Source organism: Mauremys mutica, chromosome 8 (genome assembly GCF_020497125.1).
Source record: "Mauremys mutica isolate MM-2020 ecotype Southern chromosome 8, ASM2049712v1, whole genome shotgun sequence".
NCBI lineage: Eukaryota > Metazoa > Chordata > Testudines > Geoemydidae > Mauremys > Mauremys mutica.
In genome coordinates this window covers 637,964-660,854 of record NC_059079.1, presented here as the reverse complement: position 1 = coordinate 660,854, position 22,891 = coordinate 637,964, and the positions used below count along the sequence as shown (strand labels likewise).

General features: G+C 59.5%; 1 protein-coding gene across 11 annotated transcripts in view; it reads right to left on the bottom strand.

Annotated features, from left to right (window-relative positions):
- The window catches only part of SZT2 (SZT2 subunit of KICSTOR complex), a 79,346-nt gene that overhangs the window by 22,473 nt on the left and 33,982 nt on the right, over positions 1-22,891 (bottom strand). For 6 of the 11 annotated variants that reach the window (XM_045027418.1, XM_045027429.1, XM_045027428.1 and 3 more), the window contains 30 exons: positions 19,392-19,505; positions 17,761-17,958; positions 17,546-17,658; positions 16,855-16,993; positions 16,187-16,345; positions 15,074-15,278; positions 14,689-14,801; positions 14,124-14,367; positions 12,700-12,859; positions 12,524-12,616; positions 12,249-12,330; positions 11,656-11,943; positions 11,106-11,244; positions 10,640-10,756; positions 10,483-10,546; positions 9,971-10,156; positions 9,503-9,838; positions 9,212-9,404; positions 8,725-8,799; positions 8,455-8,593; positions 7,310-7,430; positions 6,979-7,108; positions 6,738-6,890; positions 6,431-6,533; positions 5,942-6,059; positions 5,498-5,609; positions 4,783-4,901; positions 4,218-4,382; positions 2,732-2,813; positions 2,000-2,050 (listed from right to left, as the gene is read on the bottom strand). In XM_045027418.1, coding sequence (XP_044883353.1) covers positions 2,000-2,050; positions 2,732-2,813; positions 4,218-4,382; positions 4,783-4,901; positions 5,498-5,609; positions 5,942-6,059; positions 6,431-6,533; positions 6,738-6,890; positions 6,979-7,108; positions 7,310-7,430; positions 8,455-8,593; positions 8,725-8,799; positions 9,212-9,404; positions 9,503-9,838; positions 9,971-10,156; positions 10,483-10,546; positions 10,640-10,756; positions 11,106-11,244; positions 11,656-11,943; positions 12,249-12,330; positions 12,524-12,616; positions 12,700-12,859; positions 14,124-14,367; positions 14,689-14,801; positions 15,074-15,278; positions 16,187-16,345; positions 16,855-16,993; positions 17,546-17,658; positions 17,761-17,958; positions 19,392-19,505 — 4,311 coding nt within the window. The remainder of the gene's footprint in view (positions 1-1,999; positions 2,051-2,731; positions 2,814-4,217; positions 4,383-4,782; positions 4,902-5,497; positions 5,610-5,941; positions 6,060-6,430; positions 6,534-6,737; positions 6,891-6,978; positions 7,109-7,309; positions 7,431-8,454; positions 8,594-8,724; positions 8,800-9,211; positions 9,405-9,502; positions 9,839-9,970; positions 10,157-10,482; positions 10,547-10,639; positions 10,757-11,105; positions 11,245-11,655; positions 11,944-12,248; positions 12,331-12,523; positions 12,617-12,699; positions 12,860-14,123; positions 14,368-14,688; positions 14,802-15,073; positions 15,279-16,186; positions 16,346-16,854; positions 16,994-17,545; positions 17,659-17,760; positions 17,959-19,391; positions 19,506-22,891) is intronic. The other 5 variants (XM_045027426.1, XM_045027430.1, XM_045027420.1 and 2 more) reach the window with 4 other exon arrangements.

Below are 22,891 nucleotides of genomic sequence, written 5' to 3'. Positions count from 1 at the left end.
TGCTGAGGCGGTGCCTTTTCCTGGTGCCCACATGTCAGGGCTCTGCAGTCTGGGATGGCAGCAGAGCGCTGATCGGTTCCCTGCAGCCTGCCCTTCCCAGGACATGCACTGAAGCATCGGTGGCAGATTCCCAGCAAGGTGGGTGATGAGAGACGTTCACCAAGGACTATGATCATCCTCCAGTTTGACCAGGCGTGTAGCAGGCCAGAGAGAATCTCCCCTGGGATGCCTGGATCCAGCCCAGAACTTCGTTCTGAGCTAGAGCAATGGCTAATTACGTCCAAAGTTTAATTTGTTTATAGTCCGAATTGTCTAGTTCAGCTTCCCGCCCCGGAGCCCATTCGGCCTGTCTGCCAGCCTGAAGAGCCCTCTGCTAGCGGAACACGAGGCTCCACCCAGGGTGCTCAGACGTGCTCCAGTCATCCCTCTCTCTTGCCAACACTGAGCTCCTTTAGTCTCTCATGACCTGGCAGGCTTTCCAGCTCACCAGTCCTCCTCGGGACTCCTGCACCTTCCATCCCTGTGACGCGTGCACACCTGAATGGGACACAGTACCCAGGGCTGGTCCCTGTCTGCCTGCATCTCTCTCTTGGTAGTCCATCGAGCCGAGGATGACAAATCTGTGCAGATCATCTATTGTTGGTCTCATGGTGTGCCTTCGGATGACTGTACAAGCCAATTCTCGAGGTGCACATTTTGCTGCAGATGGTGCATGGGGTGTATGGGGTGCCCAGGAAGGGGTAGTACCTCTGATGGGGGGGACTTGTCGTACCCCTTCGGGGGTGGTCCCCACCTGTCACTCTGCCTGCATCAGGAGGGCTGTTACCCCCTCCCTGGGGCAGGGCTAGCCATGCAGCTCTGTGACTTGCCTGATTCCTCAGGCCCACTCTGCAAGTGCCTGCCTCAGGTAGACGGCTGGTTCCCATGGGCTGCCCCAGCACGAGGCGCCAGCCAGGATCCAGGCACAATGCTCTGGAGCAGGGGAACAGGCTGGGGTACACCAGAGCAGACCCACTGGTGTGCCTGCAGGGGGCTCGCTGCTCCTCCAGATGCCAATGCTGCCAGTCCCATTATGAGAGCAGAGGGGTCCCCACACTGGGCATAGCAGCTGGGAGCTGCAAGGGCCCTGCTGTGGCTGGGCCTGATGCCTGCAGCAGCTTGGAGCTCTGCCCCTCTCCCCGCCACAGCCAGGAGCCGCAGGGTCCTCCCTGCCACCCGCACCAGCCAGGAGCTTCGGGGTTCCCCTGCTGCCTCATGCCACGGGTGGACCCTGCAGCCCCCAGCCACCGCAGGCTGAAGTCATGGAGGTCTCGTGAAGTCAGGGACTCTGACTTCCATAGGAAAATCGCAGCCTTAACCATTGCTGGTGTGACGATGTCTAAGGCCCAGCTGAAACTGGAAACCCACTCTCGGGCACAGCCCAGACAGACAGCGACCGAGATCACGGTCCCCCCACTTCCTGCCAGGATTCCCACCCAGACCCACGATGACGGAGATTGGGACTTTGTGCCCTCCTACCCTGGTTCCCATTGGAAGTGCTGGCCAGACCGCAGCACTCACCTAGCCCCATCTCACCGGATCCCCTCCAACAGGGGTGCTGTCCACTATAAACCCCCCAGTGCAGCCACCTGGGTCTTGGGGTGCAGGGTGACCTCTCAGGGCCCTGTGGACACAGCCGTGGAGGGAGCCTGTACCCTGTGGGCACTGCCTGCAGCATGCCCTGGTGGCAGGAGACGTGTTCCCATTGCAGAGTGGGGGGTGGGAGCCAGCAGCAGAACTCTCTCTCCAGGGGATTTGAGGGTTGTGGCCGCAGGCAGCAGCAGCCTTCTGCTCACTGACCCCACAGGCAGCTGGGAAGAGGGAGCCTGGGAGTCACACAGCCACAAGACGAGTCAGCACTGAAGCCACAATACAACCCAACCAGTCCATTGCAGGAACCGGAGGGGCCAGGTGCGGGGGAGGGGAAGAGGTTCAGTGCAACACGAACCACAGGTGCTACCTTGAAAGTGGGAGAGCGGAAACAGGTGCTGCACAAGGTCCGACATGGTTCCTACACAACAGAAGAGCATTCAGAGGGCACAGAGGGCCACACCAGCCTCGCCACAGGCAGACAGAGACGGGACACCACCACCCAGCACAGGAGGGGCACAAGGGACCAGCACCAAGCACAGGACGGGCAGGCTCTCCTGCAACAGCCCACAAGAGAGGGCAGGGCACCGCATCCACAACTCATCTTCAGCAGCTCAAGGGTCCCCATCGCCAGGCGCCTGCACCCCGCGGACCTGCCCTTCCCCACCCAAGACCCTGAACCCTGAGGATTACCCCAGCCCCCTACCTGTTGGAACCCAGCTATGTGTCACCCCAGAGCTGGGTGAACAGTGACCTGGGCTACTGAGGGGCAGGGCACACTGGGGCCCTCGGGGACCAGCACCGCAGGAGCTACTGCTTTGCTGCTCAGCCATGTCCAAGGAGCCTCCAGCCAGCCCCAGAGCTGCGCTGCAGCAACACTTCAACGGAATGGAATGGGGCAGGGGACCCTCTCCAAGCTGTGCTCGGCCCCAGCTGCCATGACGGGCCTTTTCCCCACGGCCCCACATCCACACGGCCCCACATCCACACTCTGCGCACAGGACACGCGCTGCCTCCTATCCCTGTGGGACGCTCCGCACAAGAAAGCAGCTCCCTGCTGCTCAGCCCCTCACCCAATGCCAGAGAGCCCAGCACCCAGTACCTTTGCCGCCAGTGCCTTGGCCACCGGGCTTGTTGTACAGGTAGAGATCGAGGTCGGGACTGCCACCCTGCTGGAAGTAGTGCTGGGGAGCAGAGGAGGAGAGGGGTGAAGGGTGTGCCAGGGTAAGCACCCCACTGAGCGACGGGAGGCGGCCCCAGCCACATCGGCAGGAGAGCAGAGCCTTGTCTCGGAGTGGGCGCGTGCCAGCCCAGCGTGGCTTCACCCACTGTAAGCGCTCTGCCTCCAGCCACATGAGCAGGTCCCTTGCTAACCCTGAGCCTGCCCCTGCCCCATCTGCTTCAGCCCTGCCCTCCATGCTCAGCCCTCATCATCTACCAGCCTCTGGGACTTGATGGGCCCTGGCGCCTAGCAACCTGCCTTGCATGCTGGTGGCATCACCTCCTCAGCCACAAGCCCAGAAAGGCTGCCCGGGACACTGAGCTGCCTAGGGTGGCTGTCAACCTGCCAGGCCCCACAGCTAGAGGGGAGGGGAGCAGACAGCCTGCCAACCAAGCAGTGCACTGCTGTGGGTCAGCGGGCACCGAACTCTCCACCACCGGCCACCCCACCTCCACACCCCGATGTAGAGTGGGTGGGGCTGTAGGCCGGGGTCTGGAGTCTGAGCCTTTCTTAAGGGCATGAAGCCCTCAGAGCCACGTGGCAGCACACCCAGGAAGCCAGAGCCAATCACAGAATCACAGGGTTGGAAGGGACCTCAGGAGGTCATCTAGTCCAACCCCCTGCTCCAAGCAGGACCAATCCCCAGACCCCTAAATGGCCCCCTCAAGGACTGAACTCACAACCCTGGGTTTAGCAGGCCAATGCTCAAACCACTGAGCTATCCCTCCCCCCAGCAGATCCGGGGTAGGCTCAGCGCCCACATGGAGGCTGGCACAGCAGCCCTGCTCGTTCTGTAGGTGTGGCATGGCTGGCTGGAGGCGCTGGCTCAGTGGGGCCAGGAGACAGAGCCACGGGGCATTGTCACAATGAAAAGAGACAGACGTGGCAGGGGTGTCTCCACGGCGACAGCCGGGAACAGGACCATCGCAGGTGAGTGCTGCAGCTGGGCCCCTCCTACTCCCCACCCTCCTTGTCCTCTGGGTCACCCCTCAAACCCCTCCCCCCTCCCGTCAGCCCTCGGCTGGGCTTTGCTGCGCAGAGCCCCAGCTCTGTGGGCATTGGCCTGTGCGTGGGGACAATGCCCAGTGCCGTGCAATAGGGAAGTGGGGGGTGACTGCAGGGTAAGGAACCAGCACCCGGCAGTGCTGCCTGCCCCAACCGCTCCCAGGGGCTCTTCTCCTTGGGTGGGAATTCACTCTCCTCAGGCTCCAGAGCGAAGCATCAGCCTTGACCACTCTGCCACTGCCCGCGAGGGCAGCAAGACAGCCACAGGCCTGCACAGTCAACCCAGTCGGAGCCCTGTTCCGATGCCACCCCCCCAGCCCACTGTGGGAACACAGCCGCACACAGGGCCCCGGCCCCTCACCTTGAAGTGGTGCTCAACGTTGCTGTCGGTGTACTTGGGAGTGTGCAGGAAGATGAGCAGGTTCTGGCGCAGGTAACAGGCCACAGCATGGAGCCAGGGCAGAGAGGCTGGGGGCAGAGTGAACTGGAGGACTTCTGTGGGCGGAGAGCCTGGGGGCTGGATGAACTGTGAAGAGAAAACCCGCTAATCCCTGGGCACAGCACTCCTGGGAGAGGCAGCATCAGACAGGCCCCTCCGAGTGCTGCTGCACACAGAACCCCCCTGAGGACCCAGTAGACGTACGAGGGGTGCTCATGGGCACCCTGTTCCAGAGATGGCATGAAGTAGGGGGTCTGCACTCTGAGACAGCTGGCAGGAGCCCTGCGCCACCCCAGCGCCTGGCACCCCAGCCATGGAGACAGCCTAAGGCAGTGGCTGCTGATTTTTAGATGTTCCCTGCAGAGGCAGGGTGGCTGGCCTGGGGGTGGGGGACAGCGGGGGCGCAGCAGGACTGATGGCTCCTGGCCTCTAGCAGGGGTATGGATCTGGCTCCGGGCTGTGATTGTGGGCCCTGGGAAAGCGTTACCTCCACGTCAGCCGGGGTCAGCTTGCAGTTCCGCACTAGCATGACAGTGATGATGTCCAAGGTGGCTTCATCCAGACGCCTGCGCAGAACCTTCACCAGCTCATCTGTGATCTCGGGCCCTGGGAAGAAGCAGAGGTGAGAGCAGCCCCCAGCACAACACGCTCATCGGGGCACCACCAACGGAGCTCCCACCCCGCCCCTCAAGCAGGGCCCCCGCCTGTCACAGCAAACCCCGAGAGGCCACGTGCGAGAGCAAGCTGCTCCCGTCGGAGGAGCAGCCCTGGCACTGACTGGGGGAGGCATGGCGCTGTCTGGGCCGCACGTACTGCATGGAGTTTGACTGTAGGGCCCTCTGGCATCAATGCCCAGGAAAGCTGGGGCGCAAGAGGAGAACAGGGCCCGGCACAGACAAGGAAGCAGCCTCCCCCCACACTGGGCCAAGGGAGAAACTGTTCCCCCTGAACTGAGACATGCCTCACGCCACGCTGAGCTGCTGACTCCAAGCCCCAGCACCAGGCATCGCTCAGACAACAGCCAGGGCAGAGAATCTTGCACCCCAGCCTACCCCCCCACCCACTGCCCCGGAGGCGATCCTGCCCCCAACCCACCCCCCACCCACTGCCCCGGGGGTGCCCCAGCCCAGCCCCTCCCACACCACTGCCTAGGGCAGGGGGTGATAGATCCTGTGCGCCCCTCCCAGGAGGTCCTGACCCACCTGCTGGGGCGACACCATGCACCATGAGCTGGATGTGTCTGTCCACCTGTCCCACGGGCCGGGCAGAGTCTGCGCTGCGGCAAGAGGCTGTGTCCAGGGAGGAGCGCGAACCCTGGGGGGAACAAAGGGGCTACTCTAGACACACCTGCTTCCACAGCCCCCTAGAGCCAGCCCCACCCGAACTGCCCCCTGCCCTACCTGCAACTCCCCTACCCCACAATTCCCCCACCTCTACCCCCAACCCTCCTATGCCCCACATGCACTCCCTCACAAACCCTCAAAACCCACAACTGCCTGCCAGAGAGGAGATGGGGCTGCTCCCTGTATCCCAGGCCTTCGGCACTCACCACCACTGCGTGCCCATGCTAGGCTCACTGACCCGCCCCCCACAACCCTGAGGAGCTGCCCCAGATCCCGCATGGGCAGAGCGCAACACAGACTTACTGTCTGATCCTCCATGTAAATGGGCTCCTGACTGCGTGTCAGAGCCAGCGAGCGGCACACGCAGCCTTGGATGCTCTCCCCTTCCCACGCCTTCCCGCTGTGGGTGGTTTCAGAGAGTCTGGGCACAGGGAGAGAGGGACGAGAGAAGTGTGGGGCAGCAACCTCAGCCCCAGGGGGTGGGGCCCAGGGCATTAAGGTGTCAGTAAAAAGGAGCAAGAGTTCAGTGGGGTTTTTACTGAAGGCTCAGCAGGTCTCCGTATGGAGGGCCAGGCAGCAGTGGGCAGGAGGGACCCAGTCTGCCTGGCACCACAGGTGGAATGGTGCGGTCACTGTGGGTGCTGCAATAGCATGTGCAGGGCACTGCCAGACACAGACCGTCCCTGCCCCAAGGAGCCCAGAAATCCAGGGCAATAGCCCCCTGAGGGGGAAGAAGAGAATGGCTGAGGGACAAGGCGACCAGGGGCAGGGCTGAGGAAGGGGGCTCCTTACCGGAGGTAGAAGACTGACTTGGTGGATCGCTCCTGGTAGACAAACATGTTCTTCCTGTTCACCACGCAGAAAGCATTGAGCACCGAGCGCAGCGCCTGGATCGCTGCGGAGACACAGGACACAGCTCTGTTCTGCAGCCCACTGCCCCACTGAGCTCTCTGTCCTCCCCCCCAGGGCACACATGGTGCCTTGGCAGGCACTGCTCAGACCCCCGCCTGCTGGATGCCTGGGAAAGGCAGGACCCGCCCGCCCATGTCAGCAGGGCAGTCAGTCCCTATGGCAGCGAGGGGACCCCGACAGTACGCACCTCGCGAGACCCCCATGTTGGGCCCCATCTTGAGACGGGAGTGCACGTGGATGAGGGTGCTCCACACGACGGGGCAGGCGAAGTGACCTGGCATGAACTGCATGGTGGCTGCCAGGTAGTCACGGGGCTGGTAGCTCTCCTCGGTGGAGTAATCTGCAGGGCAGAGAGTGGGTCATTTGGGCATGGCACTCCGGTCACACCGGGGCTGCAGGGGGAGGGGAGGGGAGAGAGAGCGGCTTACCATCGGTGGGCTGGGCGCGCTGCCGGTAGGAGTTGTAGGGAGTCTCGCTCTTCCAGATGTCCTCCTCGCTCTCCGCCACCAGCAGCGTGTTGCAGACGTGGCTGTCGTGCAGGTCCTGCAGCAGCAAGCGCTGCAACAGACACGGGGTGGGCTCAGGCTGGCTTGCCATGGCCTGAGCCCCATGGCGAGCGAGGCTGGAGCCCAGGGCCCAGGCCTCCTTGCACTGGTGCTGCAGAGGGAACTGGGAGCTGGGCCGAGCCCAGGAACCCCTGTTCATTCAAGAGCCAGGCTGGGCCTCAGAGCACCAGAGCCTCCCCAGGAGCCACATTACCTGGTTAACGACCCTGCAGATCTCGCCAATCTTCCTCACCACGGTCTGGTGGAGACGCAGACACTCCCCGGCCGGCTCCTTCCCGGCCTCAGCCATCGCCACCTGCTCCGCACTCAGGCTGCTTCGTGGGGGTGAGAGAGGGAGGTCAGCAGGCCTATGGGATGCAGGCTATGGGGCCCAGCGACGGGCACAGAGCCCAGGATCCCCAGCCACACGGGGGAGCTCCTTTGCAGCTGGCAGGGACAGGGAGGGGGGAAAGCTGGCAGAAAGGGCTGGTCTCCCAGTGGGCAGGAGGGATGGAGAAGGGGAGGAGAGACAGTCAGGACCCCACGCCTGGACAATGGAGAGAGCAGCAGCCGGACTGGCTGGCAGGACAACAGAGGGAGAGACAATGAGTCACTCCTTGGCAGGGAGATGGGAGCTGGGGCTGTGAGAGCAGAGACCCAGGACTGGAGCTCAGGGCTGGGGAGGAGAGCAGTCACATGGGGTCCTGGAGAGAAGGGCGGGCGAGGGGCTCTCAGACCCTGCGGGAGCAGGCTTGGGGCAGGTATGCTGGAGCGGGACCGAGGACTCGCACCCTGCAGCGGGACTCCATCTGCCGTGGAAAGGATCAGCAGAGGGGAGAGGCTGTGAGCAGCAGAGGCCACAGACCTAGAGCAGAGTCCTGCTGAGTGGGGTGTGAGGCTTCAGACAGGGAGCAGCAGAGTTGTTAGCAAGGAAGGCAGCTTCTCCCATGAGTGGCTCGGTGCCTGCCCCAACCCCCTGGCCACGGTCATGGCTGGGGGCAGCTGGGAGGGCAGAGCGACAGGAAGCCCCACCCAGCTCAGGTCACAGAGATTGGCAGCATTAGCCCAGCTTGCCCTGCCAAGCGTAAGAACCAACTGCCCAGCTGTTTGTCTGAGATCGTGAGGGTTGTGACAGGGGCTGTGCTGTCCTGGGCCCCGTGTGACATGGCTGGTACCCAAACACCCCAGCGCTGGGCTGAGGCAACCAGGGTGCCCCAGAGACAGACAGCAGACACAAGGAGCGAGCAAGGCTGGGAGCAGGCGACAGAGGGGAGCAAAGGCACTCGGAGCAGAGAGCGGGAGAAGTCCACGGGCCAATGTGAGTGACAGGAAGGGGTGGGGGAACAGGACCTTCGTTACCGTGTGTGAGAATACACCTCCACCCGGTCCTGCTGGATCTTTACAAGGAGCCAGAAATCCGGCATCAGGGGGCACTTGGGGTCATGGTCGCTTATCAGGGCTTCCTCGCACTCCGAGTCACTGCTCCCTCCGTCGTAACCTGACACAGAAACACGGGCCCTGTGAACAAGCCCCCCCGCTTCCTTCCAGAGCGGGAGCTGGGACCTTGGAGCCCAGCGCCCAGCCAGTCCCGTGCCCCACGCTGCCTGCCCTCGCCGAGGGCACTCTCACCTAAGTGATCCGAGTCCATGCTGCCCTGGCTTGACACTAGGCTCTGCACTCGGCTGGGACGCTGCTTGCTGGCGCCTGCGGGAGAAGAGGGAGCACTTAGCAGAGCGCGTGTTGCAGCGCACAGACCCCAGGCTCCCAGACTCCGCAGGGTGGGACATGACACCAGCTGACTAGCAGCACAGGCCCAGGGTGCCGGGAGGTACAGCGACGGGCCTGGGACTGACTCTGGAGCGGCCTCCGTGTCTAGGGACACCCAGCACAGCCCAGTTCACAAACCCCCATGTGCCAACAAGCAGAACCAACCCCCCAGGCCGGCACAGAAAGGGGGAGGCAGCTGGCCTTGAGAGACCCCGTTCCCAGGAGCAGGGCTCCCCCTGTGCAGAACACCTGTGTCAAGCAGGGACCACACGGGAGCTCCGAGGAAGCTGCTCTCGTGCCGTGGGCTCCAGCCCAGCACATGCTGCCCAGCCCCATGCAGGGCTCCTACCTTCCCTGCCCTGGGTCCCGGAGTCAGCCAGGCTTGCTGCAGATGGTGATTTCTCACCACTCCCCTTCTCTGAGGACAAGGGCAGGAACTGAGAATGGGGAGGAGTCAGGGGAGTCATCTCCTGGGCTGCCTCCTCCAGCGAGCTGTGCCCCACCGCTCCACTTTGCTCCGGCCTCAGCACCTCCTCTGGCTCCTGCACCCAAATCAGGGGCTGTGTTACTGACCTGCCCCCAGGCTGGTTCCCAAAGCTCAGCTCCCCCATGCCGTCCTGACAGCATCCATCCCTCTCACCTCATCCTGCGTCTGGCCGCTCTCACCCCGTGGATTTCCCATGTCTGGCCCAAACTGGCTCTCACCCACGGACCAGGCCCAGAGGCTTCCAGCTCCCTGCGGCAGGGAGGGCATTGGATGGTTTGGCTGGAGGCCTTCAGCATCTGCTCCGCTACTCCTCTCCTGCCCAACGTGGCTCTGGGCTGCTTCGGTGCTTCCTCCTGGCGCAGGCTGCTGCAGGCTGGGGACAGTGCTGGCGGGGGTCTCCAGGGGGCGCAGGCGGCTGACGGAGACGTAGTGGTAATCACTTCCCTCTGCATTGAGCACGTAGCCTGGCAGGGTCATTCTCCGGAACTCCTGCAACACAGAGCCCAGGAGAGTGCACTGTAAGGGGGGGCCGGGCACTGCCAAGGGCAGAGCAGAGAGCACCCTGGGCATGCACACGAGGGGTGAGGTAGGGCACATCGGCAGGGGCTGTGGGGCTCTCACCTCTCTGAACTTCTCCAAGGAGTGCTCGGGCCCGAAGACAAACTGCAGCGGCACCACCTCGCTGTGGCAGCTGGGCCTCCCCTGAGAGCTGTAGACGTGGGTGGCGACCCGTTCCAGGATGGAGGTGCTGACCGCCTGCGAATGGCGCAGCGCAGACACCATCTCATCATCCAGAAGCCAGCGGATCTAAGGGCCAAGGACATGATCTGGGTGACCTGTGCCCACACTCCCCACCATGCACCCTGGGCCTCTATCTCCCTCCCCAGCCATGCCCACTGGTGGCCAGAGGTCAGAGACACTCCTGCACCAACCCCAGGCCTTGGCTGGATTCAGACAGACTTGCCCAGCAGATGGGCAGCACACAGGCAGTGTCCTGTGCGTCCTCAGCAAGGCCTGGGGCCTGCTCTCCGCATGCAGCCTGCTGCAAGCAGGAAAGGTCCCTGCGCTGGGATACGCTTGGCTGGGCAAGGCGGCGGCACTGCGGTGACCCAGGGAGGGCACCCAGGGCTCACCTCATTCATGGTGGCTTCGACAGCTTGTCTGTGTACCCCTGGGAGGTTGGAGAGCGCTGGGTGCCTACGAGAGAGGGAAGAGTGGGGTTCATTCTCTCACACCCCCTGCACTGCAGCCTAGCACGGAGCCCAGCTGCCAGGCCAAGGGCTGCAGTACCTCTCGTCTCCCATAGACGGCAGCCGCTCCAGGTTGTGCATGATCTCCTCGTCAGAGCGAAAGGAGGAGGGCTGCCCGGGCGAGCGGGTGAAGGAGATGCTGCTCTCAGACGTGTACCTGCCACGGGAAGAGAGCGCAGGTTGGGACAACATCCCCCGAGCCCCAGGCAGGAGCCACACGGAGGTGGCTTCAGTGGAGTACGGGGGCCCCAGGCAAGGGCTGAGCAGTTGTGGAACAGGGGAGCCATTTCTCCCATAGCCAGGGACCCTGGTGCCACATCACGGGGAATCAGGGCAGCCTAGTTCTACAGGAAGGTTCAGGATGCAAGGGGGAATTCCACCTTCTTTGTCTGGAGGGGTCAATTCAGGAGAGCCAGGCCAGCCGGACACCCGGTCTGTAGGGCCGGGGTAGCCAGTCCCGGGTCTGGAGGGGTCAGTTCAGGGGAGCCAGCCCAGCCCCCGCCCACCTGTTGTGGTGAAGGTCAGCATTTACACCTTCTATCTCCAGCGGCAAGGTCAGCACGAAGATGTCCAGGGTCACACACAGGTCGCTGAGATCAATGCTGGCCATAGTCTGGCAGCTCTCCAGGCAGCTCAGCACTTCCCCTGAGGAAGGACACCAGGAGGTCAGGGGAAGGGGCTGGCATGGGGGTCCTGTGCCGAACCCTGCCCTGCCCAGACAGGTGGAACAGGCCCCTGAGGGGTGCCATGAGGCAAGAGGAGCCCAAGTCCTGCCGTTCCTGTGCAGCACCCTGGAGCCACTTTCCCAGGGAGCAGGAGGGCTGGCTGGCTGATGGCACCAGCATAGTACTGGGAGAGCTTTGGCCTCCAGCCTGGGAGGGAACCTGCCTCAAGCAAGCAGCATCTAGGGCAGAGGGAGAGACGAGCGTGCTGTGCTCCAAGGGGCTCCACTCACCCAGCCAGCAGCCTGGCACTGACCTGGGCTCCCTGCTGGAACCCTTCAGCTCAGGATGCAGCCAAGGCCCTAGCCCTGGCTGCCTGCAGGCATGCTCTTACCCAGGCAGGTGGGCAGCGACCGCACAGGCATGGAGCTGTGCTGGCTGCGCAGCTTCACCGAGCAGGTCAGGTGCACGAAGAGCGGTGGCATCTCCTGCTCCAGGAGCTCCTGCTCATTCAGCGAATCCCCGCCCAGGACACTGAACGAGTCGTCGTCGTGGTTGACGGTGTTTGAGTCCGAAAGGGAGCCCAAGTCCGGGAACTCGTTCTCCAGCTTCTCCCGATACTCCACCTCCAGCTCCGGGTCACTCTCCGTGGCAATGCAGCAGCCAGACACGGTTCCTGCACCTGCACGCACACACACACACACAGCGTAACCGCACCATTACCCTGTTAGTGGAGACGCAGCTCACAGCAGTGCTCCATTGCCAACATGGCCAGGACTGGCCCCCCAACGAGCTGCATTTATAACTGCAGCTACGGTAGGGCTTCTGCCCATACAGCTACGGCAATTGGGGGCAAAATCTTCACACTGCTCCAAGAACGATGCTGGAACACTAAGTGCACTCCAGCCGAGCTCCCCTCCCTTGTAAGTCCAGCCCCCCCGGCACTAGTGCCAGGCACATGCTCTCGTAGGGAGGACCGAGAGTTACCTTCTTCAGCTGCCAGTTCAGCTTCCGACCCCTCCATGTCCTCGCTGCCCTTCCTGTCTGCCTGGTCCCGGGAGGCCTCCTCCTGAGCAGGAGGAACAACCTCGTGTCAGTCATCACTGCTCCAGCGCCCCAGGGGCTCAGCAGATGCCCGAAGGGCAGACTCGGGGGAGACAAATGGCACCTCCCTCCTTGGAGGAGCCTAGTTCACTTGTCCCACCACCAGGGCACTGGGGCAGAGCTAGGCACAGGGACCCGAGTCCCCACCCCACACACACCTCTTTCTTGGCACAGGGCGGACAGTAGAAGAAATAATGAGGATTCGAGAGCACTGGCTTAAAATGCAAACTCCCAATTTCCAGGAACTTCTCCTGCCGAGAGAGACAGGAGATGGTGAATGTGAGACTGACTCCCTCCGGCCCCAGCCCACTGCATGCTTGCTCCCCTCCCTCACCTGGATGATTTTATGCAGGTCAGGGTGCACCTGGCAGGGCTGGCCATTCTCCAGCAGGGATAGGGGGAACTCTGGGCAGCAGCTGGCGCTGATCTTCGGCTCCTCGGTGGGGCATGAGAAACCTCCGTGGTCCTGCTCGCTGTAGTCCTCCATCTCCGCACTGACAAGGCCACATGCATACAAGCCAGATGGGCACAATACGAACCATGAACAGAGTCAGTGTCACCGTCAGGTACAACGCTCCCATAGAATCATAGAATATCAGGGCTGGAAGGGACCTCAGGAGGTCATCTAGTCCAACCCCCTGCTCAAAGCAGGACCAGTTCCCAACTAAATGATCCCAGCCAGGGCTTTGTCAAGCCTGACCTTAAAAACCTCTAAGGAAGGAGATTCCACCACCTCCCTAGGTAACCCATTCCAGTGCTTCACCACCCTCCTACTGAAAAAGTTTTTCCTAATATCCAACCTAAACCTCTCCCACTGCAACTTGAGACCATTGCTCCTTGTTCTGTCATCTGCCACCACTGAGAATAGCCTAGATCCATCCTCTTTGGAACCCCCTTTCAAGTAGTTGAATGAGGGGGGATTTGATGGCTGCTTTCTTCTCTTCTGCAGGCTAAACAATCCCAGTTCCCTCAGCCTCTCCTCATAAGTCATGTGCTCCAGCCCCCTAATCATTTTTGTTGCCCTCCGCTGGACTCTCTCCAATTTATCCACATCCTTCTTGTAGTGTGGGGCCCAAAACTGGACACAGTACTCCAGATGAGTCCTCACCAGTGCTGAATAGAGAGGAATGATCACATCCCTCGATCTGCTGGAAATGCCCCTACTTATACAGCCCAAAATGCCATTAGCCTTCTTGGCAACAAGGGCACCCTGCTGACTCCTATCCAGCTTCTCGTCCACTGTAACCCCTAGGTCCTTTTCTGCAGAACTGCAGCTGAGTCTATACCAGGCCTTTGCCAGGCTTTCAGGAGAGGAGCAGAGGGAGTCAGACCGGGGTCTGGATACAGACACTGACAGAGTTCAGCCACGCAGGGAAGGGGCGGTGCCTCTGGAGAAGTGGGCAGAGTGCAGCAGTGTCCATGCTCAGTGCTGACTGGGGCTGGTCGCACTGCACGTAGCAGGGATTCAGGGCGCTGCAGTCAAGCCACAGACCTTGGCTCAGCACGAAGTCCGCCAGCCACAGAACTCGTTCTGCAGACATCTCATGCCATTCTGTCCCTAGGCACTGTACCCCTCGGTAGCACCAGGGAGTGGGAACCCGGCAGGACACATTGCAGCCCCCAGCCCAACGCTGCCTCACTTCCTTAGCCCTCCTGCTCCATGATGCTATCTCTCCTCTGCATGGAAACGACCCGTGAAGGGCCAGGAGCTCACGGCTCTTCCCTGAGTCAGTACAAAGGGTGGCAGATGGCTCCTACCTAGACTCTGAGACGAGGACGCCCCTCTCCCTGGAGGGCAGCTCCTCCTCCTGCTCCAGGCTGGCCGCCCTGGGGTGCGTGTGGAAGTGCCGGTGGCTCTCGCGGAAGGCCCGCACGTGGCTGCAGAGGGTCAGCAGGAAGTGGGTGATGTCGATCTCCTGCAGCAGCTCCTCGCAGTAGTCCATGGCTGTGAGAAGGTCCTGGGAGCTGATGCTATGTGACTGCTGCAGGCTCTTGAACAGCCCTGCGGGTGCAACACTGGGCTGAGTGCACGGCTGTGCCCAGCAGGGCGGGAGGCGGGAAGGTTACTCTGGCAGCTCAGTAAGCCCCCAATGAGAGGACTTAGCAAGTGGTGCCCGCTCTGGGCTGAGCTCCCCGTGGCTGTGCCCACAGACCTGGGCCCCAAGGGGCCGTGCGGGGACATCTTTAAGCCAACTCTGACAAGAAACTAGTTCCCTGCAGAGAGTTCTTCCCTCCCCTCACGCACCAAAGAGTGGGGTCTAGGAAGGCCCTGGCTCAGCCCCCCTCCAGGCCAGAGCACAGCTCCTTGCCATGCCCTCCTTACCTTTCACGTAGCACTGGTGCGAGTGCTCCTGCAGCAGCGTGCAGTAACTCACCAGCTCCTTGTGCTTGTGGTCTAGCCAGGTGGCATTTGGGGGGCGGTCCAGAAACTGGGACCTGGAAAAGAGCAGCAGTGTCACCACTCAGCCCTGCTGGCGCGTCACATCCCTGGAGGAAGGGGTTATCTGCGCCAGGCGGGGCCATGGCCAACCTACAAGCTCTTGCAGGCAGGCAGTGCTGTGAGTGAGAAGGAATACGCCAGCAGACCAGGGCAAGGCTGGAGCCAGCATCCTGCACAGGAAAGACTTGACTGTGCAGCCCTGAGCTCCCTGCACTTGCACCCCAAGGAGTGTGCGCTCCCAGCCCCGAGCCAGGGGAGCTGGCTTTACCTGAAAAAGATGTCCCGCGGAGGCCGGTGTGTCCGGGGGCTGACCATCTGCTCCCGCAGCAGCTCCAAGGAGCAGCTATAGACGTAGATGGGGCAGCGGAGCCGGTGGCCCTCGCTCAGCTCGGGCTGCGAGGCCTGGCGGCTGAAGGAGATGTGTACATCCTTCCGCAGGGATGTGCCTGGCTCTCCTGGATCCTGGCCTGCTTCTGCAGAAGAGAGACACCCTGAGGGAGAGCTCCCCACTGACAGCCCGAGACACCAGCCACTATGCCTGGGCCTGCCCTTGCCTCACTGGCTTGCCCATTCAGCTCAGTACGCTGGTATCCTAGTTCCCAAGAGCCCCCCTCCATCTTGCTCCCAGCCCCCGCAGCAGATGTCTTCTCCAGGCCCACAGGGAGCATGAGGCCAGTTTGTAACTTTCCTGACTCTCCGCAACTGAGCACACTGGCCCAGGGCTTTCCCACTCCTGTCCCCTGCAGCATGGACCCTCCGCTCCTCAGACACTAGCCAGCCAACTGATCCCCCCGCCCCTTTTCCATATCAAGGGCTCTGTATGGGGCTTGAACACCCCCAGCCTGCAGTGCTGTCTCTTCCCCTGCCCCTGCCCTCTGGGGGGCTGTGATCTCCAGCAGGGAGCAGGTGGCTCCGCTCCACGCTACCAGAGCAACATAGCACAGTCCGAACAGCCTGTCGGGACAGGGTCTGTGTGAGATCCAGGGGCCTCCATGGCAGAAGAGCTGGTGTCTGTCCGGCACCAGCGCTTCACTCTGAGGAAGCCCCATTGCTTTGCTGGAGGCAGAGTCACCTGGTCTGCAGCCTGTGCGCCAGATTAGTGGACGTCCATTTCCCAAGGAGCAGCCCCTCTGGAGGGGGGCCGAGCAGGCTGCATACATAGCTGTGCTGCTCGGGGACTCCTCAGCCCTTCCCCACACCCCTATCAGGGGATGGGCATATCACACAGTCACGCTGGGCTGAGCCAGGAGCAGCACATGCTGCACAAGCCTCTGGCTTGCCTAGCCGTGGCAGGCACTCTGAGTGGGAGAGGACGACTCTCCTGGGCTCCGGAATGGGCTCTGCCCACAGAACACATGGGGTGAGGAGCCGGGGCGACTACCGTTGGCTGGCGTTACACTGGGGGCAGGTGGGAATGCTGCAGCCGCCTCCTCAAATCTCGTTCTACCCGGCTCCCCACAGACAGGGTCCAGGCTCTCTCCTGCAGAGCCGTCCTCCTTCGGGGCTTTCTCCAGCGCACAAGCCATCAGCTTCTGTACATCTAGAGAAGAAAAGGAGAGGTCAGGCCCTTCTCGTGTATCCCGACAGGTGAGGGCCGCTGTTAGCCCAGCACCCCAAGGGCAGCTTGGAGGGCCAGCCACCGTCTAGGTGCCTTCGACCCAAGTTAGAGAAGCAGCCAACTCAGTAGCTCACCCTGGGTAACTGGTATCAATCCTTAAAATATTCACTTCCTGTGAGAGGCAAGGGCCCTCAGAGAACGTCCTGCCAACTGCCCCAGCCTCCATTCCTGGGAACCCCAAGGGGCTTCACTCAGATCCCCCCGTGGCAGGGGTGGGGAGCTCTAGGCAAGCCCCAAACCAGGTCGCAATAAACGGGAAAACCAAATCAGCCAGGCAGGTCCCAGAGCACTACAAGAGACCCACTGCTAAGCCCCTCAGACCCAAGCTCTGCCCATCTCCACACAGCAGGAAGGCTGTCCCCCCTGAGAGAGTCACTCAGCATTCCCGCTGCTGCCTGACTCAGCTCCCTGGCTCAGCGGGACAGACTCACCAGGGAAGGTGGCTGGCAGGAAGGTGAGGAAGAGGTGCTGTGGACTGACCAGCTTGGCGTAGCATCGCCACTGCAGAAGCAGCCCAGCAGCATTGGCCAGGGACACGTCGGTCTCCGGCAGCTCTGCATTACACAGGCTCTGAGGAGAGAGCACAGCGGGGTAAGGCTGCAGGGATGCCCCGGGGCAAGGAAGGGGTGATACAGAGCAGAAACACCTCCGGGGGGCTGGCTGGCCCTCAGGTGCAGCAGCCTCCGTGTTCACACGCTCGACCTGCTGACAGAGCAGTCTGGCTCAGACCCGCGCTGCTGCACGCAGCATAGGCTGGGGCTCCCCCATTGCAGGTATAGCACAGGTGGCCATGGGGCCAGCTTCCCCAGTCCCTCCTCAGCCTCGCTCCTGTCCTGTGTCATCCCCAGCCCTCTCCATGGGCAGTGCCAGCCGGGGCAGTGCTGCCAGCTGTGCGCCTGCCCCAGAGCGAAGCCTTCGCTTCTCCCAGTCCCTGGGCAGCCAAGAGAGGCTGGTGGGTCATCACAGACGGAGGCTGGATTTGAAGCGCCCCATCCCAATCCTTGTCACAGGGCTCAGGCCGTGCCCCAGCAGCTGCCCCCTTTGTGCCGTGTTCAGGAGTTTCCGGGGCAGGGGAGCATGCGGCCCCCAGCAGCATGAGGGACACGGAGCCAGGGGAGGTACCTGCAGGGTGCTCGTGGAGCCACTCATGTCCCTGGCAGCGCTACTGCCAACAGGGTGAGCAACCAGAGAGGGATCCTGCTGTTCCAGGCGTGCAGGGGCCTTCAGGGGCTCTTCTGGAACCAAAGAGACAGGCAGTGAGGAGGGGAGCCCAGGAGCAGGGCACCAAGGGCCCTGCCTTGCTCACGTCTCCAGCTGCCAGGCTCTCAGCCCCTTACCTTGGATCACTGGGAGCGTGAATGGGGGCAGGTGGCCATCGCGGTCCCGCTGTAGGACCTGCTCCATGAAGGCCATGTGATCCGAGTCTGCCAAGGGGATCTCCCGGTCGCTGAGGTCATGCTGCAGGCAGCCGTGGAAGAAGTCTAGCAGCATTTCATTGGGTGCAAACGAAGAGTCCTTGGCCATCACATCATCCTCTGCTCCAGAACAGAACCACCAGCATCAGAGACCTGCTCCAGCCAGCTACTGTCCCAGCACCCCTCCGGCCAGGCAGGTCATTGCAAGGAGCCAGCTGCATGTGGCTGGTGAGGTTTTCCCATTACGTCTGCAAGGTGAGCTTATACAAGGCTGAGAGGGAGCCTTCTGCTACCAGCCACACAAACCTTTCTGCACCCACCCACACCAGATACTGGAACCACGCTGAAGACAAGGTTCAAGAGGTAGGAAGCCACAAGACAGCTCAGAGACCCAGGCCTGGCACTAACAAACAGACCTGCTACCAAGCTAACACCAGCACAGGAGCAGCAGCAACCCCCAACATCTCCACCAGTGACCCTGGGGCTGTAGGAGCCACCTCGCATGCCCCAGCTGGGAGACACAAGGTGGCACCACTGCAGGGAGGAAAGAAGGCAGCTCCCCTGCACTGCTGTAATAACCGGGGCCCGAGGGGCCTCCCTCAGCTGTGCGGTCAATGCTGCGGATGCAGATGAAAGTTTATAAAACGTTCCAATTACCTACATCAATCAATGTTAATAGAAAAAGTACAGAAGGGAGACAGACCACATCCATCCAAAACTAGGCAGCCTGCTGATACCACCCCACACCGTCGGGATATTGCTGAAGGACTGCGGGACAGAAATCGATGGACCAGAACTGGTGTGTCGTAAATTAGATCCAACTGGTGAACAAAATAATGACAGGCTGGGGCACTGCACTCATCACCTCGCTTTGGGGTCCTGAGAGCACTGGCTGAAAGACACTCCCCATCCCACTCTGGGACACCAGGCGCCACTGCAATACTGATGGGCCTTCACTGGCCTGATCCTAAGAGCTGCCCTGGACAGACTGGGCCAGAGAGAGAGAGAGACACAGATCACCTCACATCTCCCTGGCTCCAGCTAGATCCCAACCACTACCTGGGACGCAGGGCATTAGTTTCTGCTGTTGTCCCTTCTCCCTCCTTTTCCTTCCCCACCTTATTTCCTCTTTCCTGTGAGAGCCTGAAAGACAACAAAAAGCAATTCCCTGAACCGCCTGAGGGTGGCACTAGTTTCCCAGTGTTTGGATTGCTGATTAGTCTCTGTGCTGTGCCTTGTGGTTCTCCAGCAGTGAGATGGCAAGCGAGACAGCAGCTGCATATCCGCTTTGCTTTGCTTTTCTCTCCCCTTTGTAGGTGTGCGTCTGGCTTGATTTTGAAGCAAGCAAAGAAACTAAGCAGCAGCAAATCCTGCCCTCCTCTCTTCCCCAAAAGCACAATTACCACAGTCAATGCCATGGAAAGGAGTGTCCCTGCTAACAACTCTGCAGCAAAAGGAGTGTGGTTACAATGAATGCCTGACTCAGTACATCTGTTCCCCAGGCTTCACTATTCTCCCTCTGCTGCCTATCTCCAACAAATGTCAGTGCTCACCTCCCGTCAACATGAGGAAGAACATTTCGATCTGCAGGCATTTGGGTAGCAGCTTCAGGAGACTGAACTGGAATGGGATCTCATGCACATGGGAGCCAGCCCCCATGTCAGGGTCTGCAAGGAGAACAAGGGAGATAAGGCACTGCTCCCTCCTGGGGCACCAGGTGGCTGGACCCACAAGGAGAGCCTGCCAGCTGGAAGCAGCACAAGCTGGGAGACATGCACACTAAAGGTGCCTTTGCTGCTCACTGTGTGGTGGCATCTAAAGCCATGGAAGGGGAGGAATCAACAGGATTTATTATTAATTATTTGTATTATGGTAGCACTTAGGAGTCCTAGTCGTTGAGTAGGACCCCACCATGCTAGGCACTGGACAAACCCAGAACAGAGAGAGCCCCTGTCCCACAGAGCTGCCAATCTAAGGACAAGAGATAGCCACAGAGACATGCCATTGGTCAGCATGACAGGCAGTGGTCTCAGCACACAATTGGTTGTAGGCGGCAGAGCAAAACAGATTTTGCAGGAGGCTAATGGTTCCTTTGGGGGCTGTTTACAGGGAGCTCCACCCAAGCGTGAGGGGCAGCAGGGGACAAATCACAAAAGGGCTTGCTTGAGAATTTAACAAGAGGGAGCTGGAGGGTGGCACCTAGGGCCAAATGGAGGTGGGAGCTGGCTTTCCTGCACGAGGGAGACAATACATAGGGTGGGGATGCTTGTTAAGGGCATTGGAAGTAAAAACAAGGAGCTTACATTTGATAACAAGAGAAGAGGAAGCCAGTGAAAGGATGCAAAGAGAGGGGTAATGTGGTCAAAGCGACACAGCAGGAAAAGAATCTTTGCAGCAGCATCAGAATCCATATGAGTGGGGTAGGACTGCATTGATCGAGGCCAGAGAAAAGGATGCTGCAGTAATCAAGATGCGAGATAACAGGAGCCAAGATGAGAGGTTTAGCTGCGTGGCTGGCTAGAAAAGCAGTATCTTAGAGATGTGTGCAGTGTTGCTGTAGCCGTGTTGGTCCCAGGATATCAGAGACACAAGGTGGGGGAGGTGATATCAACCAAGAAGTTATCCACTACAGGAGATTCCTTCCCCCTCTTCTCTCTGATAAAATGGCATGCAGAAAGAATACACAAGACTTCCGCCTGGTCTACACCAGAAAATTAAGTCGGCTTAACTATGTCACTCAAGGGTGTGAAAAATCCACCCCCCTGAGCAGTGTACTTAAGCCAACCTAATCCCTGGTTTAGAAAGTGAGAGGTCAACGGAAGAACTCTTCTGGCACCCTAGCTACCACCTCTCGGGGAGCTGGATTACCTACCCTCACAGGAGAACCCTCCTATTGGCCCAGCTAGGGTCTAGGCTGAAACGCTGCAGCATTCTAAGTGTAAACACACTGCTAGGTACTGCGTAGATGTGAGGACCCAGGGAGAGGCGTGAATCAGAGGGCCTGAGTGACCAATAGGATGGTGTTGTCCACGGTGACGCAGAGAGGAGGTAGCAGGGAGGGTTTGTCTGGCAACGGTTAGGGGTTCTGTTTTAGCTGGCAGCTCGCCATCCACAAGGAGATGAGAGAGAGACAGGCCCAGATTGTAGTTTGGACAGAAGACGACAGGTCTGGAGTAGGGAGGCAGAGCTTGAGTTGTCAGCGTAGAGATGGTTGTTGAATTTGTGGATGTGGATGAGATTACCCAAAGAGAAGGTGTTGAGGGAGAAGACAAGGGGACACAGCCCTGGGAGCCCCACGTGAAAGCTGGAGGTGGGCAGGGGATAAAATTAATCCTCTAAGGACATGCTGAAGGTGGAGAAGAACCAGGAGAGGACAGAATCATAGAAGCCAAGGAAGGACAAGATTTCAAGAGGAGGAGCATGGTAGAGTATGTCAAAGGCCGCTGACAGGTCCAGGAGGAGGAGGATGCAGTGCTGGTCCTGAGCTTTGCCTAGGAAGAGATCATCAGAGACTTTGGCAAGAGCATTTTCAGTGGAGTGCAATGGGCGAAAAGTGGATTGGAGAGGGTCTAGTTTGGGACTGGACAGGAGGAGCTCCAGACAACGCATTCTGGGAGTTCAGAGAGACAGGGCAGTAGCTGGAGAGGCAAGTGGGGCCATGGATGGTTTTTTGTTTTTAAGATGGGAGAAACCTGTGAGGGGCAAAAGCCAGAGGAGAGCAAGGCGGGGGATGAGAGAGGATGGAGAGAGATCAGGAGATGGGATGAGCGGCAAACAGAGAGGTTATGGAGAGAGAGAGAGAGATGCAGATGTTTCTTGTCTGCTATGACCTGGAAGAAGGAGAGAGTTGTTGCAGGGGAAGGGAAGAGCATGATGCATTTTTTCAATTATCTCTTGAAAGAAAATCAGTGAGATCCTGTAGAGCAGTAATACTCAGATCTCAGTAGCCAAATTAGCAATCAGCATTACCCAAAAAAGCCACAGCCGTGTGAAGTGATTGTTTCATTTACTATAGTGCTGTAGAGTCATATTTAAACAGTATGACTGGGAAATACTATATATTTTGTATATTTTCACCCTGTGGGTTTGGGGACAGAATAGGCACACTGCTCCTCCTGCATATTGTAAGAGGCGACTAAAAGGGGGCTGCCTGGAGAAGGATGGACTCCACCAGGTTAGAAATTGCCAAGACACACCATATGATGAGCAAGTCAATGATGTCCATACCAGATTGATCACAGCCCCTATTAATAATGACTGCGCGATCCATCTCCCAACAGGGCAGACGCGACAAGTATACTACAGGTGTAACCCCAACAAAGAGGAGCCGCGGAAGAGATAACATCACCGTAGCCACATGGAATGTAAGGACATTGAGACAAATAGGGAGGTTGAAAGAACTCACATATGAAATGGAACAATACACCTGGCACCGCCTAGGAATCTCTGAGGTCAGATGGAAGAACTTCTGAGAGGTACTAACGGAAGGCGGGCATGTACTCTATTACAGTGGAGAGGACAAATATGTCAACAGCATAGGATTTCTTATGCATAAAGATATCAAGGATTCAGTATTAGGATGCTGCCCAGTGTCCAGCAGGCTTATTTCCATCTGTCTAAAGGCAATACCGTTTAATATCACAGTGGTAAGAGTCTATGCTCCTACAACAGACTATGACGATGAGCAAACTGTAAAAATCTTCAATCAGCTCCAAGATATCATCGATAAGGTACACAAGAATGATATCCTGATTGTACAAGGAGATTGGAATGCTAACGTGGGTACTGACGCACAGGAAGATTGGTGAGATTATTGTGGTCCTTTCTGTAACATGGTAACCAATGCGAGAGAAGTAAGACTTTTGGAGTTTGCCAGCTATAACAATCTGGTTCTTGCAAACACATTAGGAGCAAATAAAGCATCCAGACGATCAACATGGCACGCACCTATGTCACAGCCAGATCGACTACATCATGGTGCAAAACTGATTTCGTTCTGGGATTAACAGAGCTAAAACAAGGAGCTTTCCCGGAGCTGATATTAGAAGTGATC